This window comes from Perna viridis, chromosome 3 (genome assembly GCF_037379345.1).
Source record: "Perna viridis isolate PV_CMFRI_1.1 ecotype Kerala chromosome 3, ASM3737934v1, whole genome shotgun sequence".
Taxonomy (NCBI): domain Eukaryota; kingdom Metazoa; phylum Mollusca; class Bivalvia; order Mytilida; family Mytilidae; genus Perna; species Perna viridis.
Window position 1 is genome coordinate 46,541,881 of NC_142447.1, and position 20,971 is coordinate 46,562,851.

The following is a 20,971-nucleotide window of genomic DNA, read 5'->3' on the forward strand; positions in this document are numbered from 1 at the left end:
CCGAGTACTAGATATGATACTACATTTGATTGAACTGAAAGAAAAATATGTAAAAATTGGACGTTGAGGATTTGACAATATTACATTCTTTCTAGCCGTTGAATGGGTTGGTCCGAAACTTGGAGAAAGGACAGTCAAGATCAAATTTGACAAAGAGAGGAAAAAGATCCACGTGACCGATTTACGACGAAAGCCACTAAGGTTACTTGACCTGCGCAGAATTGAAGGCACTTCTTATAAAGTGCATTTTCGTTTAGCCTGCGACGGCGGGGAAAATATAGTGTCTATTAGACTTACCGGGGAAATTGATTTGGTAACTATAACTAAAATATATTTAAAGACAGGTCACACGTTCATATTGTGTTACTGTGACACACAATGATTTAGAAACAGTAATTTTGTAGTAAGAACTAGTAATTTTCGGATTAAAATATAACCAATTAACTTTGCTCAAACCATACCCAAATGGTAAATCATATTTTTTGTATTATAAAAAATACTTCATTTATTGATCATATCAGGTTTTCATTTACCAACCGACGTGTATTTTTTTTTAAATATATTAACTGTAACTGTAAACTGTAGAAATATTTAAATATTTAACATGTAGGTGCTGAAATTCATCGATACCGAAGAAAGAAACGGCTTTATTATGGCACTGGAAGGTTTTCTTCGAGATCTTGCCATTAATAGAGAGAAACACACACAATTTACTGTAAAAGTAATAATGGATGATGCTAACACAAAAGAAAAGCGACAAGTGCTGCTTGATTCTTTTTTCCGTGTTGTTTGTCTGCAGGTATTTCTGTCAATAATTTATTATGTTGACTATGCGCATGATCAAAACCTCTGCCGTAGAATCTGCCTTCTAATTTGAATGCTTAAGTAAGGTCGACGATTTCCATATAGTGTTCCTTGCAGTGTATTTGGTCCTTTAGTTCTTTCATCGCTTGGCAGTAAAGCTTATAAAAGTGTTTTAATTGTACCATCACATCTTAGAAGATGTAATAATGCGGCTAATTATGTGGAAATCTTTTTTTGTATTTTTTGTATTTACCCATCTGTATTACCTTACCTCGTTATTTAATGAAGACATTCTGAAACCTCGTTAGCAATGACAAAATCTACGATTAACCGGTTATCTTAGTTTTGTTTGCTGTTTTATGGCAGGCATTCAAAGACTCAAAAATGAAAGTAAATATGGACCATGAACTGCAACTAGACGAGTTAAATAAGATTAGAAAAATACAACTCACAAGAACAGAGTTTTCCGAAGCTTTAGGGCTGAAACCAACCTCAGTTTTTGTTAGAAACATGTTCTTAATGGTGGATAAAGATAAAAATGGATTCGTTGGTTTTGAAGAATTTCTTGATTTGTTCCAAATATTGGCAGCAGGTATTTAATATACATATATCATTCCGTATCTTAAATATTGTTGTACATACTAATACTATTTTTTCGCTTAACCCGAGTTAAGATAGCATAGTTTGAATAAGATGCAAAAAGCATAAATATAATGTACCAGCATATAACCTAAGTGTTTTAAACAAGTTTAAAAAGGCCTAAACCACCCCCTTTAAATGTAAGGCCAAAACTGAACTGAAACAACTAACACACCATAAAATTCACTCAATAATACATCCAATTCTTTACTTGGAATACTTCAACATACACCATGTAGATAACATGAGATATCCACTTAAAGAAGGCTCGCAGTTACTGAAAGCTAGCTCAGAGTATATTAAAGAATGGCAATACCTTTAAAACTATTACCAACAGAAATAATCGGTCACTACTATAATTTCAGTGGACTGCATTTGGAGTAGTAACGTCAAGTACTTAATAGATAAGATTTGATGTAAAGCAATACTAAAAAAAAGTTTTTACGTAGGAATGCAGTGAGGGATTGGATATCTCTTTTTGTGAAAACATTGTTCAAAGAATGGACAATAACTTGAAATCATATTTTTTACCAATATATCTATTAAGGGCAGTCGACAAACTCATCGGATTTTGTTTGAAAGTATGTTATTTATAGATTATATTTCCGTGCAAAAACTGTATGAGCAACACCATTTTTGATGAGGAACCTACAAGTACTATTATATATATATTTATCAAAGTTTTGCAGCGGTGAAAAAACATAGAAAATGTTTTTAGAAGTAAGTCATATCGTTACTCTTGATGCAAAAACTTTACTGTGAGGAATTAATTGCGTTCATTGAAATCAGACACCTTATGACAAATACGAGAAATATTGACAAGTTGTGAAATGTAAATACGATAAACTTAAATACGAATATCACCATTGGAATTGGAAATTATCTTAATAATTAAAAATATCTTAGTCAAGAAGAGGTGTATTAGTACTATTATTGATAGACTTATAAAAATAGAAAATATGATTGCCAATGAGATGATGTTTAACATCCGCCAAATGCCAAGCAACGAATAATTAAACTAACTACTATTGGTCAACACAAGGTCTTCAATGAGACAAATTTAGTCAACTTAAGTTCTTTTGGGTAGATATCTGAACATAGATTTCGAAGGATTATTTACGGCCACAATTTAATAAAAAAAAAAAAACCAAACAAACAAAAAAACAAAAAACAAAAAAAACAAAAAAACAAAACAAAACACGCAAAAACAAATAAAACAAAAACAAAAACAAAAGCAAAAAAACAAACAAAACAAAAACAAAACAAAAAGAAACAAAAAAAATTATGAAAACAAAACAAAACAAAAAAAATATTCATCAAGACATCTGAAAGTATTTTCAATTTAATGGAACTGATCATGTTGTAAAGGATCTTTAAAGAGTCTGCGATTCATTACAATAGGGAAACAACAAATCTGCCTTGCGAGGAGCACGATGAGTACCTATTGTAATATCAAAAACCTGGTTATCATTGTGTATAACCAAATCAAATGGAAATACCGCCAATTAAAAAATTCAAAACATTGATCATACAATTACTTTTTTTTATGTTTGTTTATCCCTTCTTCAATCATAAAAATGCATTGTAGTCATTACAAGAAATGAATTGATGTATTTTATGCTGAAAACCAACATCACTATATTATTCTGTTTCTTTTATTTTGTTATTGTTTCGCAGATTTTCAAAACATATTTCTACATTGCTCACTTTAAAAAAAATCATATTTATTTCAATCAGATAAATACACATTGAGCTTGTTAGTTGCCATTATTCTACATTCATTTGAAAACCATAATTTATCAAAATTTATAATTACTTTTATAACCATATTCAATTACCTATTGTAGGAGATGCTGAAGAAAAGGCTCAGATGATATTTAATATGTACGATGTTAAGAAACAGGGTTATCTTACTCGGGCTGACTTTTCTAAGATGTTGAAGTGAGTTTAGTTGTCTTATGCTTTTTTTAGTTGTATACGTACTTCATTTTGGGGTGTATTTTTTTACTTTTACCATTTGTATTTTAACAACTTGAGAAAAGTCAAATTTTTTTAACATAATATAATGTCTGGAGTGAATAAATTTCCGGTACCCGAAAGAAAACCGGAATTTATACTATTATTATTTTAGTCTAATGACTATTGATCAGGAATTATTTTAATAAGAGTTATCGCGGCTTGAATACTCATTGTAGAAGTATAAGTCATATGACTTTTTTCCAGATCTTTGCTCGATTTATCTGATACCTCCATTGAACAGAAAGACTTAGATAAACTAATTGATACGATGTATGAATCAGCTGGTCTCACCCCGGCAGAGAAAGTTGGTTTTGAAAGCTTCAAGAAAATATTTGCCTCTGAAGAATATGAAAGCACACTACAGAATGCAACACTTAATATAACATGTAATTATGCATAGAATATCTTAATTATTCGCATCTAGAAGTAGAACATATCAGTTACATTGTAGTAGGACCGCTTGAAACTGTCTTTTATTGGCATCAAATCATCTTTGTCATTTCAACTCTTCTCCTGTAGTATCTATTAGTTTATTAATCTCTTTTACATTCTTTTTTTTTCTAAATAACAGCTGAAGCTGTAGGGCCCATGAAGTCAAGATCTGCCGGATTTGACCAGAGGAGAAAGACTTTCATAAAAAGTTACAAGTATGTTATGTTTTAAATAATGAATTTAACGCATATAATGGTAACAGAAAATTGACCAAATTGAAAGGTTAAAAAAATATACTACAAACATTATTTTATCTGAATATATTGTGTCTTACTAGTGGTCATTGGTGGTATTACAGTAGGTTATACCTTTTTGACAGGGGTCAAAATATAGCAAGGCAGATAATATGAAATATGGAATTATACAGGTACACAGTAATACTTACAGGATATCTCTAATATATAAATTTAATTTCATTTAAACAAATGGATTTAGTGAGTAAGTATATCATATACATTTTAAAACACACCTTTTCACCCACAACCTTTACAATGTCTTCCCATCAATGTTATATATCGGTAAAATAATGTATTTGTGCACAAAACACAAAAAGATTTCAAATGTTAAACTTGTTTTATGTATCATTTTTATATTAGGAATAGGTGAGGCTCAAGACATTGTTTCTTTAAACACTAATTGCGATTTGTTATTATAAAAAAATCTAACTATAATTGAATTTGTTTATCTTCTCCAATATTTCAATTTTTGAATTTTTGCAATGAAAATTGTAACTATATTAAAAGCCTCTGTAGTATCAAAGAAATACACTGATAATGTTTTTAAATTTCATTAAACAATGAAGATCGCCAGAATTGTCAAATTCTTTTGAATATGCTCAGTGCTATTATAAATTGGAATGATGGAGGGAAGTAAGCATTACAGTTTATATCATTCGGTGTATTTCCTTAATTTGAATGCAATATGCAATCAAACAGCTGTTACATTGCTATAGAAGAAGTTGTGGTAAAATTTAAATTTGTTATTGCAAGAAGTTCCTATGTGCACAAAACACATAAAAAGATCCCAAATGTTAAACTTTTTTTATGTATCATTTTTATATTAGGAATACGCCATCGACAGGAAGGTATATGAAATCATTGTTGGTTGGGGCTCAAGACATTGTTTCTTTAAACACTAATTGCGATTTGTTATTATAAAAAAATCTAACTATAATTGAATTTGTTTATCTTCTCTAATATTTCAATTTTTGAATTTTTGCAATGAAAATTGTTAGTAGCTTTCTACGTAATATTGATGTGAAGTTGGTAAAACATAAATATATTTTCTCGTTTTTAAATGAAATGTTTATTCAGGATAATTTGCGATATTCAAGATTGATCTGAAACTTTTAAGACATGAATGAGTTTTGTTTTTGAGTTTTTTGCATGATTCTTATAGGACTTCATCAGGAAAAAAACTTCCTTTCCATTTTCCTTGCGCTTGTAAAAAGGCTACATCTAACGGTGATTTACTGACATTTGCATGATACAGCAATCGTCACGTTGAAATCTTATCTTGTTTTCTTTAAAATAATTTGTTATATTTGAGGTTAAATCTTCATTCATTTAATGATAACATTACGCATCTGAAAGTTAAAGAATTGTGGGGTATAGATGTTGTATTTGTACTGTAACTATATTAAAAGCCTCTGTAGTATCAAAGAAATACACTGATAATGTTTTTAAATTTCATTAAACAATAGTTTGAACGATGAAGAAGTATCATGATTCAATTACATGTATTATTTACATTTACATGTTTGACTTGGGCATAATAAGTGTCTTCTGATTCCAATAGACAAAGAAGAATTGCATTAGGTTAAACATTATTCCATTTGAAGAGGTTAATCTCCATTGAAATGTTCGCTGTAAGTTCGCGGTAAATACGTCGCAAATATTCGGCATATAATTTTGTTTGCCGTAATGTTTGCTGTTTGTTTGCAGTTTACTTCAAATATTCTGTATACATCACAGCTTTCGCGGTTTGCGTTCACCATAACTCATATTCATTATTCATGTTTGCCGTACCTTCGCCGGAAACTTTGTTGATGTTCTCTAAGCCAAACTGTTTAAACTTCTTGGTGATAATAAGTTTAAAGATCGCCAGAATTGTCAAATTCTTTTGAATATGCTCAGTGCTATTATAAATTGGAATGATGGAGGGAGTAAGCATTACAGTTTATATCATTCGGTGTATTTCCTTAATTTGAATGCAATATGCAATCAAACAGCTGTTACATTGCTATAGAAGAAGCAGTGATAAAATTTAAATTTGTTATTGCCAGAAGTTACTATTTTTATTTGTTGTTAGCATGAAATTTTCAAATTTGAAAAATGTTTCAGCAAAATATTCGTACAAAAATATATTAAGGCTAGATTCATAAAGGAACTGAGTATTGTCTAGAGTTATATATACATGACTATGTGTCTTGATATTTGGGTAAATAATTCTTAGATCAATGCAAACCAAAATTTGGCACAAATGCAATGACATTTAAAATTGTATTGGGTATTGATTGGAACTCTAGCTAGTACATGTACATACTTATACCTTTATAGCATAGTTATGTTTGCCTTAACATCGCAGCGACCCATAAAAGGCTATTTGTGTTTATCGTGTCGCATACGTCATTTGTATAACAATACATTTTGTAGTGATGATCTCCGATACATTGCAGCTTTTTATGTTTATATTGCATGGTAAATTGTTTGCTGCAAATTTACGGCGACTATTTGCAACAAGTTTGCGATAAAGTTGCCGTATGTTTGCAACAAATATATGTTAGAGAGCCATATTTTTGGTAAGGATGGCAGAATCTTTAGGTTATTCTCAGTTACCTCAGCCTCTTCGTTGCATGCATCTTTTCGGACTGCTAAACCGTTTCTGCATTGATCTATTTCATTGATAGTATCTCGATTGTTTGTAATGTTAATGTTATAAATGTGATTTTTTTGTTCAATATAAAATAAAAAATATAATGTGGATTAACTCACAAATGAGTAACACTGTCATCAGCCACATAATTTTAATTGTTTCGCCTGTCATTTAATTCGAATGATCATTTTTTGTCATTTTTGTACTTAAAATATATCAGCTAAAACTACTGTGCATTTACTTGTGAAAACGAATTAAAGCATAATTAAACCGTGTAAGTTATGAAATGTAAATATACCCCTCTTTATAAAAGATGGAATAATTCATTTAACACTTTTCGGATTTTCTTTGTTATAGAACAGTACAGCGACACGGAGACAATAGAAAGACAAGGGTAAAGGTCACAACAAAGCAGAAGGAATATCCACAAACCAAACTTAAACAGAAATGGTATGAGTTTCTCAGTTATATGGAGAATTACCGACTACAGATATTCTGGATGACTTTGTATGTCCTAGTAACTGTGGGAATCTTTGTCGAGAGAGCTTACTGTAAGTATAAAGAATATCAAATAGGGTAAATCTGCATGACAATCAAACATCTGTAGTTGCACAGGTTTAAGTTTCCCTAAAAAGATTTAAACTATTCTAAGGCCAATTATATTTTGTTTTGTTTTACAAAATTTACTTTCAAGACCAATGGAAAAGACGACGGGAAAAAAATCAAGATTTTCGTTTTTTTTTAATTTTGTTTTACGGACACTTGTAATTATCAAGAAAAAATACACCACTGGCCCATATTGAACCTGTCAGTTGTGTCCACTACAACTTTCATCATAATCGTCAAACACAACGATACAAACCACCGCGCCATGGCGGCAAAAACAAAATTTAAGTCATTTTTAACGTCAATCGCAAAGCGTAAATTTGTATTCTTCCAAGCGCTGTGCAGAGTTGGATAGAAAAATACAACAAGAAACCAATTTTTTTTATCAACAAGCAACGCGGCGGGCGCAAAAAGTGGTTTATTTCCAATTTTATTTCTTTTCCAGTTTGGCAAAAGTTACGGTCAGTGGACTCGTAAAACTACAAATAAAATAACCAAGGCCTTAATGTAAAATAGCTGTTTACTTTTTGCGATCTACAATCGATCAGTAAATATTATTGTTTTTTTTTAATATCAGCCGATTATATATAATTCTAGATTACTCTGTGGAAAGAGAACATGGTGGTTTAAGAAGAATTGCAGGTTATGGTGTCACTATTACCCGAGGCGCTGCCAGCGTAATGATGTGGGCCTACTCGTGCTTACTCGTGACAATGAGTAGAAATACAATCACATTTTTGAGAGAGACATTCCTCCATCGTTTCATTCCATTCGATTCAACGCATGCTCTTCATAAGTTTATTGCCGTTATTGCTTTGGTTTTTACAGGTAAAATATATGTTTTCTTCATACAAATTGGTGTCCTACTGTCAACAGGATTCACCATTGTTTATTATTATAAGACATTGATGTACTACTGTCAACAGGATTCACCATTGTTTATTATTATAAGAAATTGATGTACTACTGTCAACAAAATTAATCTTCGTTTATTGGTGTACTATTGTCAACAGAATTCGCCATCGTTTATTATTATAAAAACTTATCTTATACTCTCTTGTTCAGCAGTTATTAGCAAACTGTTTCAGTAAGAATTTCTGTTTTGATTTTGAATTTGTTGTTGCAAAAATAATATTTTCTAGCTTATCCAATGTTAAATGTAGCATTTGACTTAATTCTTATCTAATATAACTTCCTTTTCAGTTGTTCATTGTGTAGGTCATGGCATTAATTTGTATCACATTAGTACTCAACCGTCTTCTGATGCTAATTGTTACTTCAGAGAGTATTTCAGAGCGTAAGTGCATATTACAGTATTAAAAGGTCAGTGCTGTTAAAGATGTTCATTTTTGGCAATTTAAATTTCTAAAAATACCCCGAGAAATCGACCAAATCCCCTATTTAACTGAAAGATTAACTCTACGATAAACAGGGATATGATATTCGATAGTTGTTTTACAAAATTAAGGTTAAAAACGGCATCGTTAAATGAAGGATTAACCATGTTTAATTGCACTTATGACCCGCGATGATATGGAAACGTATAATTTCCCAGAGAGGAGTTTTTATGATTAGTCACAAGATGAAATTGTATATGATGTGGCAGTTATTGTTCTTTTGGAAGAAGTTAAAAACTGATCTGGAATATTGAAAGTGATAAAACTTATAAACTTTTGATTTTCAGGACGGATGTATTAGCCACATTCCACTACTGGGCCTTTGATACAATTACAGGTGAGAAAAATGAAACAGACGCGATTTATTTTCATTTATGACAAAAAAAAATACAAAAAAAAACCAAAAAAACAAAAAAACAAAAAACAAAAAAAAAAAAAAAAACAAAACAAAAAAAAAAACTCAACGACATTGTATAATACTACAAACCCTTTTTTTCATTTTAGATCTTCAAAGTTGAATATATATCTTATAATACAAATCTTAGTTATAAACAATATTTCAATTATCAGAGTTTCCGCCCCGGGCATCAACTAGTAAGTCATTGATTAAAATAATTAATAGTTATTCAGTGACTTTGAATAAACCTTACATCGACACGAATAGTTGTCTTTTAAAAAATTTTTAAGAGGGCTCTAATTTCCCACTGTTATATGCTGTGAAATTAGTGTATGAAAACTCAACACAACTTAAAGAATTAACAAAAAGATTCAACTGCATATGTATAATCAATTTGTTTTCTTACTGTTCAAATATATATATACAGATTGAATTAGATGATGAATAATTTGCACGTCCAACATCAAGAACAAACTTAGGAAGCTCATTCACAGTATTTGTATCAATTCGACTATCATTGTTTTTCAGGGCTGACTGGTATTATTTTGACTATCATTGTTATCATCATGTATGTATTTGCCATTCCGTTTGCTAGACGTAACCTATTCAGAGCCTTCTGGATCACCCACAGCTTCTACATTCTTCTCTACATCTTCCTAATTATGCATGGACTTGGACGACTAGTACAGAATCCACTGACACACTATTATTTGTTAGGACCCCTAGTACTGTATGTCTTAGACAAGTTTATAAGTTTAAGTCGTAATCAGATTTTGATCGAAGTCAAACAAGCTGAACTTTTGCCTTCAGGTAAGTTTTTTCGTCCTTAATGATATCTGAATTTGCTGCATAACACGTTTGCACTCAGTATGTCGTATTATTTTAATTATTATTTAATTATCAGTCAAAAAAGAAAGATATTTTTAAATACATGTAATGAAAAAAATGAAAAGCAAATGAAAAAAAAACCCATAGATGTTGAAATAATATCTATATCAGACATGAAAATGATAAATGATGAAATGATGAATGGTGATACTAATATAGAATATTGGATATTCAACATGACCAAACACAATTGTTTTAGATGTGACAGCATTGAAATTTAGAAGGCCATTGAGTTTTGAATATAAATCAGGACAATGGGTCAGAATAGCGTCTCTTGCACTTGGGGACTCCGAATATCACCCGTTTACTCTTACATCTGCACCACATGAGGACTTTCTTAGTCTCCATATCAGAGCTGTTGGGCCTTGGACTACTAATTTAAGACGTGTCTATGATGCTAATAATATACCCGAGGGTGAAAAGTACCCACCTGTGAGTTCATTATTATCATTTTCAAGCAGTTTTCAGCATTTGTTTTATGTGGCATGTCTTTGACCTCTTGGTGTATGTGTTGGTTATCAGAAACGGTCACACTGTATCGCCATAGACAACATTGAAAATAATAACACTGAACTTTAAATAATAAATCTGAATTATAGTTATCTATCTTTTACTGAAATATATACAGCACAGGGTGCAGAACCGATAACATTAAATAGCCAAATACCTATGGCCATTAGTAACGAACTCATTAAGTGTTGTACTCTCTGTAAGAACTTATTCTTAATTACTGTGGCTCGTAATATATGATTCTGACTATTTTTATGTCATCAAAATACGGTATTAAGATTGCAGAAAAAAGTTATATTTTGTTATGCTTCAGTTATATGTAGACGGTCCATTTGGTGAAGGACACCAAGACTGGTATAAATATCCTGTTGCTGTCCTTGTCGGCGGTGGTATAGGTGTAACACCATTCGCGTCCATTCTAAAAGATATTGTGTATAAATCTAGATCACCTGTCAAGTTTCCATGTCAAAAGGTAAATACCTAAACGGCCAGAATGTTTTAACATATTTTTTATGAATATGTAGTCTCGTACTCACTTTGTTTTTGTAATACAATATAAGAAGACATGAAATGTTATGTTTATGAAGTATACGAAATGAAGACAATTTGAGATACATTAGCCAATAAATAACACTTTTTTCTGTATTACGAGAACTCAAGCAATACTATTCCTATGTAAATGAACTTTCGATTTCTCAATGGACTTAATCATCCTGTTTTGGTATTCGGTTATAGTATGAAAGAATGCTTTCATCACATGTGCACAGACTACACAAATATTTTTGATGAAATCTAGTCACAATATGTACAATGTTATTTAATTTATCCTTTGTCTGTAGGTATATTTTCTTTGGGTGACTCGAACACAGAAACAGTTTGAGTGGCTAACAGACATAATCCGAGAGGTTGAAAACAATGACCAAACTAATTTAGTTACAGTTCATATATTCATTACACAATTCCAGCAGAAATTTGACTTGCGAACTACTATGCTGGTAAGTGATTCTCAATTTATCATTTATTACCAAAGTACTCCCCCAAGCATGCTCAGTTTTACAAAGTTATCGTGGTGTGTTTAATAAAGTTTGAAACAAGTCCTGTAAGAATGTAAGTAGAGGTTCATTTTGATAAAAAAAACAAAAACAAAAAAAACAAAAAACAAAAAACAAAAACAAAAAACAAAAAACAAAAACAAAAACAAAAAAAACCATATTGTATATCGGCAAAAAAATACCGAAGCATCAAAGTAGAAGTATAATTCAGCAATATCAAAATCCAAATACCTCGCCAAACCGTGAAAACGGGTATCGATCAACAAATACTATGTAGCTTGTTTACATATATAAAACTGAACAGATGAAAAAAAAAACCCCAAAAAAACCCCCCAAAAAAAAACAACATAAAAACAACAAAAAACACAGCACTCTCAAATGGACTAAGAACTTTTTGAACTGGTTTATTTTTATGCGTGTTTAACATGTTTAAGTGTGTAATATTTTCCACAGTGACCAGATTTTAAAGGGGGAGGCTTGTGATCAGGCCAAAGTACTTTAATCCCGCCGCATTGTTTTAGCCTGTCTCTAGTTAGGAATGTCTGGCCTCTATATGTCTTATTTCGTTTTCACCTTTAGTTTATTTTTATGTTACTGGAATATATAAGGTCAACTCTTTTGCTGTACCTGTGTATAATAATGTTTTGGGTCCGCTGCAGCCTGCTCCGTGGTATGATGATTTCATCGTCGTTCATTGAAGACCAATGGATGGCCTTCGGCTGATATTTTCATTCTGGTGGTGTTGTCTCTTTGACATATTCACCGTACCTATTCTCGTTATATTGCAATATTGAGTGAAAAAAACACGGAGCGTATTATGGGCTCCGAAAAATATGCGTTAAAAGATTGCTAGACATTTGTTAAAGATAACTTGAAGGTTGTAAAAAATCTGTCTTATATAATTGATGACAGGATTTTTATTGTGTGGAATATTTTACTTAGATAAAACTGGTTATTCGAATATCAGAATAATTATAGAAAATTATTTTTATGTCTTATCGATTTTTAGACGAAAATGATATTTTAATGTAACACAGTAAATACTTACAAACTTACTTAATTTTGTTTCCTTTATTATAGTACATTTGTGAAAGACATTTCCAAAAGATAGCTGGTAAAAGTTTGTTCACCGGTCTGGAAGCTAAAACACATTTTGGGCGTCCAAATTTCTTAGATTTCTTAAAGTCTCTTAAATATGAGCATCCCAGTGTAAGTAACATTTCTTCGTTACTAGAAAGGTTGAATGTTGCAAATAAATACTTGTTATTATTCTTGATACTTTGATGGTTGAATTTGTATTTGAATTACTGAACATGTTTTCCTTCAAGCAACAGAGCAACCAGTAACACATATCAACGTCTAAACCAGACAAAAAATGAAATTGGTTTTAATAATAACCTTTATCGAAATGCTTTTGTCAAATTTAAAGCAATAAATAAAAGTACTGGAGTAATAATATAATAGTAGTGAAACTATAAACTTCGTAATCTTTTAATTTGATATAAGCTGCAGAAACTACAAAACATATATTTGTCGTCAATTATATGAACTTTACATTTTGTTTGTAAAACAGGTAAAACAGATAGGTGTTTTCAGTTGTGGACCTCCTCCTATGACATTACAAGTCGAGAAAGCGAAAACAGATGTCAACAAACTTGAGGGTTTCCCTACCTACTCGCACCATTTTGAAAATTTTTAAATACTGAGCAACAGCTGTAACAAACATGAGAACAAATGATATTGAAATTATACGTGATACTTTTGTTTTTATGTAAGTCTGTAGTTTGTCTATTTGCATTAATCAATCACTCTTAACGGTGTTTTCTTTCGTTATGCAAAACATTCTGTAATTAAGTATTAATTATTGGGAAATTTATTAATTAATTGCATTGTATCTTTATTTTATACTTGTACAATGTCTTCAATTTTGTTGCAAAACTAATTGTGCAATTTTAAATATTATTGAATATACATTGTCATCGTTGAAATATATAACAGAGTTCTCTTATTTTTTTTATTTACGAACTATTCCTGCATTTTGTTACATGATAGTTAACTCTTGACTGCTCAGTGAACATTTTAAAAATGTCCATGATAAAAAAGACAATGTCGTTTTAAAAGACGGTTTATTTTGGTAGGCCTCTGAGAAGAAAAAAAATAAGATGTATTCAATCAATACAATTTAAGTATATTTATTTTATCACTGTATTAACTGTTATTTCGATGTACATATACGTGTTCCTAGATTATGTATCTTCTGTATAATACTTGTCATAACATTATAATATGTAGCATTAACTACATATGTATATATTCGCTGAGCTTTGCATGACTTTTACTGATTATTTAAAAGATCTGAATTAGATATAATTTGTGCTTCCGTCAATAAATCTTTTAATAAAATCATTGCTTTGTATTTCAATTTCTGCTGCTGGCGTAAAGATTCTCGGTCGAAGTGACATTCAAAAAACACCACGAGGCTTGTACACAAACAACTGACTGTACCTTTAAGGTTTTACAATCAGTCATTATTACTATCATGTTGATAATTCGAAAAAGTGTGTTATCTATAAGATAAAAACAATTCGTTTCCATTTCTTTACTTGTCTATACTTTACGTCAGCTCAAGCCAATTTTCGATTTAATCATAATTTGCCTCAGTCGTTCTTTTATCGAGGCAGAGTTGTCTTTCTTTTGGCTTGTTATGCGTTTCTCAGTTTATAAAAACCAAACATCAGTTTTTACGATTGATATGTACAATCAATAAGAATATTACATGTACAATTCCTTACGAGACAAAGATGTAACGTCTCATGAATTTTACAATTAACAATTATTTAGTAGGAAGTATAAGCTTCAGAAGAATTTTTTACCCACAATAAGGCGGAAAATCTTCCGTCAAACTAACAACAACTGAAAATCGTTTTGGTAACAAAATCATAGCCCATTTGACAATGAAAACATTGTGATCTGGATTTAAAATCTCATCGGATTTGAACAATTCGCATTTTACAGAGAAGCCGTCATGCTTGTAAATATTCATTTGATATATGGTACATCACTTATACATGGTTACAGATCAAGTTCGAATTCTGTTCTGGTCCATAGAATTTTAGATGGATATATGGCCGTTGGACTTAGAAAAATAATGCAGACTTGAAGTACTCCACACATTTTAGCTTATAAAGTTTGCATGAAATTCGAATTCTGTTCTCTTCAACAGAAATATTTTTTCGGTAGGGGACTTTGTATTGTCTTGCAATGTTCTCAGAATGCTTGTTTAACCTGAAAATGTAATTTTGATTCGTTAGCTGAGCGTAGACAAGTGTTTTTTTAACCTTATTCCCAATTGCAAAGAAACATGAACGTTCATCTTACTATTTACAGCTATCTTCTTTAAAAGCAGAATAACTCTTTATATGCATGCTAAGCTACATTTAATGGATACTATCATTACAGTTAAACAATGTATCACATTTGTAAAAGTCGATAGACGAGACGCATAAAGGAAACGAAGCAATAATATCCGAGTTAATTTGAATTTGTTAAAATGCCTTAATTTAATTGACAAGTTCAGACTGCATAGTTAATTCTTCTTCTGACATGGGAATCATTACCATAAATGAACATTTGAAGTACAGATTCTCTATTACAGAAAGCCTGACCTGAACCTGGAAAACATCGGTAATAATAATAATAAAAAAAAAATTGACTCCATATTTCCGGTGATAACGTATTACTTTAAGTTTGTATTAAGCTAAATGATGATTTTTAAGTGTAATGAACCTATGGTGTATACCGCTGACCGTAAATGACGTAGGGGTTTCGCTTATAAAGCAATTAAAATTAGGAAAGTCCAATATTCCAACAAAAAATTTAAGGACATTTTACCTACGAACGTAGATTTCAAAGTTTTTTTCTTCAAATCTGCATGTATTTTGATTTTCATGTAGCAAATGAAGCATGTTAGAGATATTGCATTGTCGAAAAATTAAAATATCTTTATGTCATGAGAAACAAGTGTGATTTTTAACTTTTATGCAATATGTATCTTCGGTATACGCTTTTGTGTTTTGTTTATTGAAAATCGAATAGTTAACTTGGTCTGTATATTATTGATACATAGAATGGAAATAAAACTAAATCGATGATCATCATTAATTCTGAGTATTTATTGCTACATTACAAATGTGGCAATGGATTGTTAGTTTTACTTGGAGATTTAGTAGTTTTATTTGTTATAAAATAAAATTACCTCCAAATGTATTTCACCCTGGCGTTAAAGTAGAACATGTACAGTCAGTTGTATAGATTAATGTACAACTCTAACATTTGACCGGTTAACCACAACAACGAATGATTCGTTATAAGTCCAAACAGAGCGTCATTTTTCTTGCATTTGATTAAAGAGTAATTAAGGGAACCAAGGTTATAGCGGTAATCAAAAGAATGTAATCCAGGGACAAAGACCAAACATGGAAAACAGACATACACAACAAAGAACATAAAGTAACTAAAATCATACATACAAAGTAACAAAAGTAAATGGGCAACTCGGACTCCACTAAAAACTGGGAGCATTGACCAGGTGCACCGGTAGGGTAAGCGTCCTCTGCTTTTCTAGAAACACCCGCCGAGTTGCTCATTAAAAGTCAAGTCCGGGGTAGACAAACGAGGAAAGAAAAACTATGACCCGTTGAATAAATCAGTTTTCAAGTTACTTAATAGAAGATAGCTTTGATCCAAGTAAGGTCTTTAAACATGATGATGTGTAGTACATGTTGAAGATGTGTATTTCGATGTATAAACTGTAATGTTCAATAACATATTCATCAATGCATAAAATGCAATCACGATGAAAGGGAATTTAAAATATTGTAATATATGTTTATTTATATACACAAACCTTTTCATACGTTGCAGGAAACAATAAAATAGATTCACTTTAATTTCATTAGAAACCCTCAATTATAATAAATTTATAACTCAAAATATACTGCAACTTTTAAATAAATCAGAAAAAAGATATTTCTACTGCAATTAAAGTACTCAAACATTAATTTGTTACATTGACTTATGAAACCTGCCAATATTGAATTAAACCGTATAAATTTTAATAACCCTAAACATTTTAAATGTAATTTTCAAATGTAAATTGTTTAAGTGCAGCAGATATCTAAAATTCGAATTTCGATAATTCAATAAAACACAGTTATATATATGTGCCAAACCAATATTACCTTGGACAAAAACTTCTTTAATTAAACTTTTCGAGGATTCAATATCCAATGTGTTGTACGATACTAAAAACTGTTGAGTTCTTTTCAATGCAATAGTAGTTTAGATTAAGAAACTAGTATGCATTGTTATAATCGACGCTTTTTGGCAGGACCAATTCTTTTAAGTTGGCAATGTTGCTGTACTAATTTTCTTACAGGCTTGGTATTTTTTTTCGTTCTTTAGACCGAGCATTAGCGAGGTACGAATATAAAGGCCAACTTGTGTGTATAACGAGAGAGATCACTAACTAACGGTTGGTGTAATTATACAGACATAGATAACCAATTAATGGTTGATGTAACTATACCGACAGAGATGACTTATTAACGGTTACCATATATACAGACAGGGATAACTAATTAACTAACGGTTGATGTAACTATACAGACAGAGATAACCAACCAACGGTTGATATAACTATACAGACAGAGATAACTAACAACCGTTGGTGTACCTATACAAACAGAGATCACTAACTAACGTTGGTGTAACTATTAAGATATTGATCACTAACTAACAGTTGATATAACTATACAGACAGAGATTACTAACATCTATACAGACAGAGATCAAAAACTAACAGTAAGTACTTACACAGAGATCACTAACAGTTGATGTTTCTTTACAGATATCACTTACTAACGATTACAACCTATACATACCGATTTCAACAATCATGTTTTATTTATACTTCCATTATTTTGGAGAATTCGATGGATCTTTTTTGACGTTTTTTTCCACAGTTTAATATATTTTTTTTCAACAGATGTATTCAGCAAAGACATATTGTCATCTTCTCTTCTCAGACTTCTAAAGTTTACATTGTTTTGTTATATAATAATTGGAGTGCCGCGAGTAAAGATAAGGACACAATGAATTTTCAGTATTCTATGTTGTTGGTATCTTCGTCAGTCTTGAATTACTCTTTCTATCAATATTTGATATCACACTTTGACAACTTGTCATCTTATATGATATCGTAAAATTCAATTTTGTTAATTGAATAAAGTTATGAGACTTTAGTATTTATTAAATATTGCCTGAAAAATGAAACAGATAATTTCATTTAGTGTCAATTTTAGTCTAATCTCATAGAATTATTTAAAAGGAAACGATTAATCTAAATTAAAGTTCCTATGCACAACTATGCAGTTTATTAACCTTTATTTGCTCCTGCGTTGCACTCGTCCGAAAATAAATATTTTCTTGCTAATAAGAAAGTAAAAAACAAAGACGAAATAGGATTGTGCGTTCGTTACAAGATCGATCGCCTTTTATTCAAAGATTTACAATCATGTATAGTAAAGACTGATATATTTCGTACATTAGTAAAAATTGGAATACAAGAACTACCAACACAAACATAGTGATACTAACTATTCTTATACTATTGCACACAGGATAGCCCAGACAACAATTGTTCATTGCGATTAATGGGCCTAAGTAGTTCGGACTGGGCTGAACTCTAGTTAACTGCGCCATCGAGTGTACAACAACATAAGGGAACGAGGGTGGGGAGGGTGGGTTATGCACCTAACAACTTGATATCTTGTAACGAACGTCGCATTGACGAAAAATTGAACCAATTTTGTTTAAATACCGCCCGCTAAATCGTCCGTGCGGAAAGGACTACAAGAATGATTAAAGAAAAACAATTAGCATATTAAGTAGGATTTATAACGATTTTCATATACGAAAAGAAATTCAATTATTTTCTCCCTCGCTACACTCGTCCAAAAATAATTTTTTTCTTTGCTAATTTGAAAGTAAAAAGGCAAAGACGAAATAGGGTTATGCGTTCGTTACAACATCGAGGTTCATGGAAACTAAAATCTGTTGTTGAAGACTGTCTTTGACATATCCGTCTTTGGTCTTATCGGAAGCCCATCTACCGTAAACTTTTAATAGTCTATCTGGAACTTTGTTATTGGCTGATGCAGATACGCCCCCACTTCTAAGACTATGTAAAGCATACTTAGAATTATCTAAGCCTATTTCTTGAGGGGCATTCAAAAGAACTTTTCTCGCTCTAGTATTAGAAAGGGGTTTATCTTTATTGTTAGCTAAGTATTTCTGTTCACTTTTAAAGAAATTTACAGCAGTAAAAAGAAAATTATCTGAATGGAGATCTACTCTTGCAAGTAAAATATATTTTCTCAACCAGTATACAGGACATAAAGCGTTGCCAGTTTTAGCTATGATAACGGAATTGCTTCGTCAATAGATATCAGTCTTACTATTGGGAATTTTGATTTGAATGTGTGAACTATGCCAAGAAATATGTGACAAACGGATACCTGACAATTCACTGAACCTTAAGAAACCAGAGAAGCCTAAAAGACACAAAACGCAAGTACGTAATCTTAAAAGATTGTTTTCATCCAAAGATAAAATTGTACCGATTTAGACAACATCTCGGTAGTGATGGGTTCTTTTTTATTCAATGGTTTTGAAAGAATACGTTTACCTTCCTCAGGAATGAGATTAATAAATTCATTAAAACAAGGGTTGTGAACCTGTGCGAACGAGTGGTACCAACCTATACTATAAGCCTCTAAAACTGACGAGAAACTTTTTGCTGAACAAGACCGCCTAGGAAAAGAGCAACAGCGGATACCGAAGCTGGTAAATACGAAAAACTATGAGCAATACACCATTGTTTAAATTAGGAAAATAAAAGTAATATTTTTTGTTTGTTGAATCTGCAAACGTTTCACAATGTCCGAATATTCTCTGTGGTTCCAAAAGGCTTGAAACTCATCCCAAGTGGCTCCGAATGGTAGTACCTGTAATAAATATCAGAATAATAAATGATACCATTCAATAGAAAGAACAAACGCAACATTAAACAAAATCAAACCCAAACCTTAATTAATATGTATGAACAAGCCATTCAAATCACTAGAGAGCAGTCCTCTGTAGGAGTACAGTTCTCCTAATAAAATCCATCAATCTATAAGTAGCACATCCATAGTACAGTCCTCTTTTGTTGTTATTTTCATTATTTATCTATTTATTTACTTTTTTATGCACTTGCATCAGTATTCAACACTAAGACATTACTTTGAAACGTGTATGAAGCAAACACGCTATTCTTATCCGAACCAACTGAGAAAAATTCTTAGGAACTAGTGAATTTTAGATGTTATATTGTAGTTGTTCAGTCTTATTTTCAACCAATAGCATTTTTATTCTGGTTCGAACACAGGGATCCGAGTTTCTGTCTCTTCCTGGCTTTACGAAGTAAAAGGCAACTAAGTTTTACATATTTAATAGGTAAAAATGCCTATATATTAACAACAGTGTATTTGTTATATATTAAGTAACAATTATTTAATAAGTTACAAAGTTTAACATAGTTTAATGGATCAACATATGCGAATAACTCACTAATAAAACCCTGCTCATGAAACCTACATTTAAAAAAAACCTACATTCCTAATTAAAGTTAAGTCAAACTACCGAAACAAGTCCAGACGTGAAAGATTCTACTAATGAAGAAAAATGCCAAATATTGAAAAGGTACACAAGAGCCAAAATTACACAATCGATGATTGGTACTGGCTACAACTGCAAGGTAGCACAACGTCCTGCTAAAGGAACCTACCTTAGTCTTCTACAGACACTATTGGCTCTTGGGAGGAAAAAACGCTAAAGTGAGAATCTCACGAGCTTATATACTACTGGAAAAAATGTTAAACAAAGTTCACTTCCATAAAAGGAATCTCCAAATAACTTGTTTAATACATCTATGAAAAGTATTCAAATAAAATTGCTCTACCCTAAAATGAGAATAGTACTCATGCATTAATCTTGAACGCACCCAATACTAAAAACCCGAGAGTAAATCTACATTCGGAACTCAATTAGTTCGCGGACCACCATAATGGACCTAGCGAAGTAAAAGAGACAAAAGACCAAATTAAACCCAAATATCACTCAAATATAAGGTATAATGATCTTGGAAACCTCTGTTGAAGTTATTTATTAAAAATGAATGCACATTAAAGACG

At 31.3% G+C, this 20,971-nt stretch overlaps 1 protein-coding gene across 3 annotated transcripts in view; it reads left to right on the forward strand.

Moving 5' to 3' along the window:
* LOC148622513 (dual oxidase 2-like) overlaps nt 1-15,839 on the forward strand; it is a 40,438-nt gene extending 24,599 nt beyond the window's left edge. For 2 of the 3 annotated variants that reach the window (XM_088572537.1, XM_088572539.1), the window contains exons 16-32: nt 96-313; nt 611-799; nt 1,171-1,396; nt 3,291-3,384; nt 3,667-3,848; nt 4,034-4,109; nt 5,018-5,038; nt 7,186-7,379; nt 8,032-8,262; nt 8,638-8,731; nt 9,119-9,168; nt 9,757-10,038; nt 10,316-10,548; nt 10,940-11,098; nt 11,466-11,621; nt 12,759-12,887; nt 13,252-15,839. In XM_088572537.1, coding sequence (XP_088428663.1) covers nt 96-313; nt 611-799; nt 1,171-1,396; nt 3,291-3,384; nt 3,667-3,848; nt 4,034-4,109; nt 5,018-5,038; nt 7,186-7,379; nt 8,032-8,262; nt 8,638-8,731; nt 9,119-9,168; nt 9,757-10,038; nt 10,316-10,548; nt 10,940-11,098; nt 11,466-11,621; nt 12,759-12,887; nt 13,252-13,377 — 2,660 coding nt within the window. In that variant the 3' untranslated portion in view covers nt 13,378-15,839. The remainder of the gene's footprint in view (nt 1-95; nt 314-610; nt 800-1,170; nt 1,397-3,290; nt 3,385-3,666; nt 3,849-4,033; nt 4,110-5,017; nt 5,039-7,185; nt 7,380-8,031; nt 8,263-8,637; nt 8,732-9,118; nt 9,169-9,756; nt 10,039-10,315; nt 10,549-10,939; nt 11,099-11,465; nt 11,622-12,758; nt 12,888-13,251) is intronic. The other variant, XM_088572538.1, reaches the window with a different exon arrangement.
* Nucleotides 15,840-20,971: the final 5,132 nt, after the last annotated feature.